This window comes from Lathyrus oleraceus, chromosome 4, assembly GCF_024323335.1.
Source record: "Lathyrus oleraceus cultivar Zhongwan6 chromosome 4, CAAS_Psat_ZW6_1.0, whole genome shotgun sequence".
Classification (NCBI taxonomy): domain Eukaryota; kingdom Viridiplantae; phylum Streptophyta; class Magnoliopsida; order Fabales; family Fabaceae; genus Lathyrus; species Lathyrus oleraceus.
Window position 1 is genome coordinate 324567739 of NC_066582.1, and position 6047 is coordinate 324573785.

The 6047-nt window shown below is 37.5% G+C and overlaps 1 protein-coding gene across 6 annotated transcripts; it reads right to left on the minus strand.

The window, feature by feature from the left end:
* Positions 1–1099: 1099 nt before the first annotated feature.
* LOC127075325 (pentatricopeptide repeat-containing protein At1g03560, mitochondrial) lies at positions 1100–5430 on the minus strand. 6 transcript variants are annotated; one of them, XR_007786380.1, is made up of 5 exons: positions 3414–5430; positions 2929–2965; positions 2261–2723; positions 1727–2176; positions 1100–1309 (listed from the first exon to the last, which is right to left on the minus strand). XR_007786380.1 is itself a non-coding variant. In XM_051016810.1 (3 exons), the coding sequence occupies exon 1, from the start codon at positions 5365–5367 to the stop codon at positions 3424–3426; it is 1944 nt and encodes a 647-aa protein (XP_050872767.1). In that variant the 5' UTR covers positions 5368–5430; the 3' UTR covers positions 1380–2723; positions 2929–2965; positions 3414–3423. The 6 variants fall into 6 exon arrangements, 1 of the variants encoding a protein (XP_050872767.1); XR_007786382.1 differs by lacking the exon at positions 1100–1309 and having other exon boundaries at positions 1380–2176; positions 2261–2370; positions 2490–2723; XR_007786381.1 differs by lacking the exon at positions 1100–1309 and having other exon boundaries at positions 1380–1884; positions 2028–2176.
* Positions 5431–6047: the final 617 nt, after the last annotated feature.

Genomic DNA, 6047 nt, shown 5'->3' on the forward strand with positions numbered 1-6047 from the left:
TGCGTGAAAAAATATACTATTTTTTAAAAAACACCCTGAATTGCCAAATTTTTCTCAAATTGTGAAAAATCTAGTAGTGTTAAGTCATTGGTTTTTTAAAAAACTACCAAACATTTAGAAGGACCATGAAATTTCAGGTAGTTTGAATCTTCACGATTGAGATTTTCCCGACAGTTTTGTGCGACCGTGATTGCACCGACACTTGTGTGTTGTTCATAATGAATTCAAACTTGTATAAATACGTGTTATATGTTGTTAATAAAAGATCTTAAAATATCTTAATATCTGTATATGGCAATTGTGTACTTCATCGGCATGAAACCTCCGGTTGATTTTTGGCTCCCTGAGAACAACACTACTCTCATTGTTATGAGATCCAAATTGGATAATTTGTTGTCCCACGCCGAGAGCACCGTCGATCAATCGAGTTTCGTGCACCATCTGTTGCACCACACCGTTGAAGTCGAACTAGCCTCAGTCACCACCTACTTGTCATCCTGATCCTCCATCTCTTTAGTTGTTGTCACAACATCATCAACAACTACAACATCGGGTTCATCAACAAGATCTCTTCTCAACCAACCTCCTCTAGTGAGAACCGGGCGGGCCTACTTTACCTCGCACGAGAACTCTCTGCAACTACTCTCTTAACTTTGTCAGTATGCCTTAAAACAATCGTGTTGTCTCGTCCTCTGATCCTTGCTTACAAAAGGTAAATAAACTACCAAGCTTTTTAAATATCCAAAAATCAACATGAATTTGCCGGATTTTTTGAAAATCCAATCAAGATCTCAACTTCTACTGGAATTTTTAAAATATTCGATAAACATGCATGCATTTTACCGAACTTTTCAAAAATACTAGTAAAAATGCACATGGTTTAACCGGATTTTCAAAAAAGCCAATAAAAATGCATGATAAATATAGATTTTTACCGGACATTTTAAAAATGTTGGTAAAAATGCATGGTTTTAATGAAATATGCGGGGCATAAAACTGAAATTGCAGATAAAAACACAACTTACTAATAAATATTCGATAATTAGTTCGAAATGTCCGATAAATCACAAAGCTTTTAAAATAATTCAAAATATGAAAATGGAAATGTAAAAATAATTTTTAATATGCAATTGGTGTCAGATACATCTAGGTTGGCAGACATAATCTCCTCTGGTGGAGATATACACACCCATAGGCCCAATACTGCCACTGTAGCACTAAAAAAACGCATAGGTGCAGCAGCAGTTTCCCCTGGGTAATCCTCCTTTCTCCATTTTAACATACCAGTTGACCTTTACAACAATTATTACTGAAACATAATACAATTTATAAACTAGATAAATCATAGGTTCAATTTCATCATATGCAAAGCAAAAATGTAGAGGTGTATCAAACTCTTCATATATCAAACTTTTTTGGAAAACAGAATTACTTATATAACCAGCTGAACAACAACATGCCTAGATAAACCAAATTAAGAACTGTTTACCATATATGTAGTCATATATGAATTATGAAGGTCAAAATAATTTTGGTTTGTGGTAATCCTTCCAAGACCAAAATTGATCAACCAAGATGAACATTGAGGCAATGTAGAGGAAGTGCAATTAAGACTGGAAAGCTGTTGTATAAAACTATTCAAGAGCTAAGAAAAGGATCATTGCTATAACAGTGTGCTAACTTTGTGAAGAAATGTATCAGAATAAATCTCTTGGTCATGAGTTACCTTAAAACCAATTCATGTAAGCTTGGTTCTTGGTCCATCAAAATATTACTTCAGCTGAGTTTTCATCACAATATGACAGCCAATTCAGGCACTTCTAGCTAAAAGGACCCGTCTTGCTTACCCATAAAAAAGATTCATCTTATAATATTCTTATTTTCCTACATGATAGAGAACAAAACCAGGTAAAACACAGTGCAACTAAAATACATTAACAAAAATGTGGGCCGAAAGAAAACAGTACTGTATGTTCATTTGATCCTAGAACAAATAGTATGATATATTGAAGTAAAGACGGTCATACACCAAATCCCATGGAGGATGCATCTTTCTTGCAGTAATTGAAAAACTACAAACTTTTAGTGATATACATGCACTTCTAACCAACAGGTTAAATCCCCTGAAATTGAAAAATATACTGCTATTTTCAGCTGCAACTTATCATTAGGATACCTGAAATTAGCATGGAAGTCAGATTAAGATGATAAAATTCACATTAGAATCATTTATTATGTAAAGAATAAAAGTACCAAGTACCTCGGGAGTATCTTTTCAAGGGAGGTTTGAGCCTCCATATCTCAATTTCAAAAGCTTTATGGACACATTTACAAAGAGTAAAATGTGTTATGGACCCACGACTTTCAATACTACAAACCCGATACTTTGTTCAAATGAGACATTCCATTCAATAAAAGTAATATACCAAGAGGAATAAAAAAGGAATTATTTGAAAAAAAACAAAAATCTTAGGAAGAAGGAGCTGTACACAGAAGAGAATATGTTTTCAAGCTGATGGTCAAAGAAAGAAACCATGCAATATGGTCCTAATATTAATGTGGATTTCATCATTCTTCAAATATTGTAACTTCAATTGGAAGTTAAAGTAACATGTTACACTCCAATATGTGTTGGCTTGAAATGGCAGTGTTTTTCAACCATCCAAACTCGACATAAATTCTTCAAAGCTGTCCGAGGGCATGAGAATTACTAAAGCAACCAACTGGCACAAGAGACGGATGAAAAGTTAACATGAATTCTTCAAGCTAAGAGCACAGTGATTTCAGGTGAATTTAAAAGTTAATATATAAACTCTTAAAGCTAAAAACGAACTCTTAAAGCTAAAAACACAACCGTTTCATTCAAATTTAATAAGGGAATTTTATTCCTCTACATCACATGGGAACTAGTAAGAAAGACATACTGACCTATTCCTGTCCAAATATACCAACGTTTTCACGACTCCTGTGTTTGAGACACGGTACGTAATCAATCAGGCCATTGCATACTATGTTTAGTTTATAATAATAATAATAATAATAATAATAATAATAATAATAATAATAATAATAATAATAATAATAATAATATAATAATAATAATAAAAATAATAATAATGATAATAATAATAATAATAATAATAATAATAATAATAATTGTACAACATTTGGAAATTCATCATTCCCACTAGTGCATTGTGGGTTTCCTATTTATCTATATTTTGGTGTGAGGCCAGAAGCATTGGTTTACTCCAAGCAACTAAAAATTATTATTATTTCTATTCTTGTCCAGTTTATAAATAAATTGACATTTGGGGTAAATACTACATCTTGAAGCTAACTATTTCCAACACATTCAAACTAAAACTGGCTTTGGCCTTTACCAATTTTCAAATGCCACATGATATAACTACCTGAAATATCTCAGTTGTCAACAAGGGTTTGAAACTTGACTCTCTTTTTAACGCTCCTCATTCGTTCATACCCAATACCAATCCTGCTATGCATCAACTTGATAGCCAAATCAGCATTCCCAGCTTTCCTTAAGGAATGAATCATCAAAGTTCTAATCTTCCCAGGTATTTCTCTACCCCTATCCACAATTCCATCAGCCAACTTACAAGCCTCCTTCACACGGCCGGCTTTACACAGTGCTCCAATCATATCTTCATAAGCTGTTTCAAGAACAATCCCCATAGGTGCAAGCTCATCCAGCACTTTACAAGCCCTCGCAACTTTCCCCGAAAGACACAATCCAATTGAAAGAGCCCTGAAACAAGCAACGTTCGGCGTTATCCCTTTGTCAATCATCAAATCCCACATCTTGACCGCCTCTTCATTCCTATGCACCCTAAAAAGCTCACTGATAAGTATAGTAAACGTATACACAGTATGCTCACAACCATCACACTCCATCCTCTTAAACAGCGCTAGAGCATCATCTATCCTCCCACACTTACACAGTCCATCAATGAGCGCATTGTAGCAATATGAATCCGGCAGACAACCCTTCTCAGCCATTTCATCAAACACCTTCTTAGCTTCATCGACCCTCCCTGCCTTTCCAAGTCCATCAATCAAACTAGAATAAAATACAGCATTGACAGCAACGCCATTCTCATTACAAAACCGAAAATAACCCAAAGCTTCCTCCACTCTCCCACTCTTACACAATCCATTAACAATAGCACCATACGTAACCTCATCAGGTTCGATCCCATCCATTTTCATCCTCTCAAACAACCTTAAAGCCCCATCAGAATTTCCACTCTTCCCATAACAATCAATCAAAGCAGTGTAAACAGCCTTATTACCCTTACAACCATTTCTCATCATATTCCCAAACAAAGCATAAGCTTCTAAAACCTTCCCCGTCTTACAAAGCCCGCATATCACCAAACTATAACAATGAGAAGGAACTTCAATTCCCTTATCCTCCATCTCATGGTAAAGACTCAAACAACAATCAACATCACCTTCCGCATAACAAGCCTGCATTATTGTCATATAACTAACAACATCAGGTTCCAAGTTAATTACCTCCATTTCGCGAACCATCTCACTCGCCTTGCGTGTTTTCCTGATCTTACAATACCCTTTGATCAAAGTATTGTAGGTTACAACATCAGGCTTTATTCTTCCTTCTTTCATGGCTTCGAAAACACGCTCTGCTGATTCAATAAAAGACGAACCAACGAGTCCGTTAAGAAGCGAATTGTAAGTGAAGAGACTCGGTTGGATGTTTTGTTCGTTCATTCCCCGCCAAACCAACAGAAGCTCGTTCACCAATCCGGAGTTACCGAAGCTTTTGATGAGGGAATTGGCGGACGGGGATGTAAGCGGGAGGCGGTTATGTTGAAGTTCGGCGAAAACATCTAATGCTGCGGCGGTGGAGGTTGGGGGGGAGAGGAGGAGGTTGATGAGTGAAACGTAGCAATCGAGGGAATGTGAATAGTTAGGTTGGTTGGAAGCCCAGGTGAAGAAACGGAGGGCGGTGTGGTTGTTGTTGAGGGAACGGAGAGTGTGGGCGACGAAGGAGGGGGAAAGAGTGATGAGAAATTGACGGCAGAAGGAATGGAGATTTGATTCCATGGTTGGTGAGTTGTCGAGGAGGTTGAGGATTTGGGTGAACCATGGGGAGGGTTGGAGGTTTTGTTTAGAGGAAACGACGTCGGAGAGGTCGCAGAAAGGTTCGACGAGTTCTGGGGGAGGGAGAGATAGGGTTTTGAAGGAGTGAAAGAATGAATGGGAAGGTGGTGGTGTGGCATTGTGGTCGTGATGAGTTTGGAGGTGAAGGGGAAAGGAGAAGTGGATGTGTGCGATTGAAGGAGAAGGTTGTTTCAGTAGAAGAGAGGAGATTCTTCTCATCACTGTAAAGTCCACTCCTCCGAGACTGACTGATTTTCGAATAACAAAAACACTTTCCCCAATTGTGCCACTTGATTAAATCATTTTAACGTCTTAATATCGAAATTTTTACAAAAATAACTCAATTTTTTAAGGAAAATTCCAAAATACTCGTGATTTCAAAAAAAATCCTAAACTACCCCACTTTTAGAAGGAGTCGCCAATTGAATTGGAGAATCCTCTTAAAAATTGAATGGAGTCGCCAATTGAATTGGTTAGGGCAGGTGCCCTAGCCAATTGGATTGGCGCCCATGTGTAGTATTTAAGAGGAGGCGCCAATTCAATTGGAGTCTCAGTGTAAAATGCAATTTTTTTGGTAAATGATATACGTGATAGATAAATTTGATATAGGACCAATTGATATTAATAAAATTTGTCGTTTACACAAAGAAACCTAATGGTGATGATCGGGATCACCTAACCGACCTCCGGTCCCACATCCTCTAACTACCCTAACCTGTGGCCCTAACCCACGTTGATGATTCGGTACCGGTGTTTGAGCATCTGAGGGGCCAAGAGCATCACTTCCAACTACAGAAGAAGGTCTGTTGAGGTAGTCAGACAAGTCGGCATAGTCTTCAGTATGCATCGATGGTGTACCGCCGTAGCTGAGCTCATGACCCATGCCAAAGAAGTTGGGT

Excerpts from the sequence above, each read along its gene's own strand:
- LOC127075325 (XM_051016810.1), bottom strand. The coding sequence starts at position 5,367 with ATGAGAAGAATCTCCTCTCTTCTACTGAAACAACCTTCTCCTTCAATC.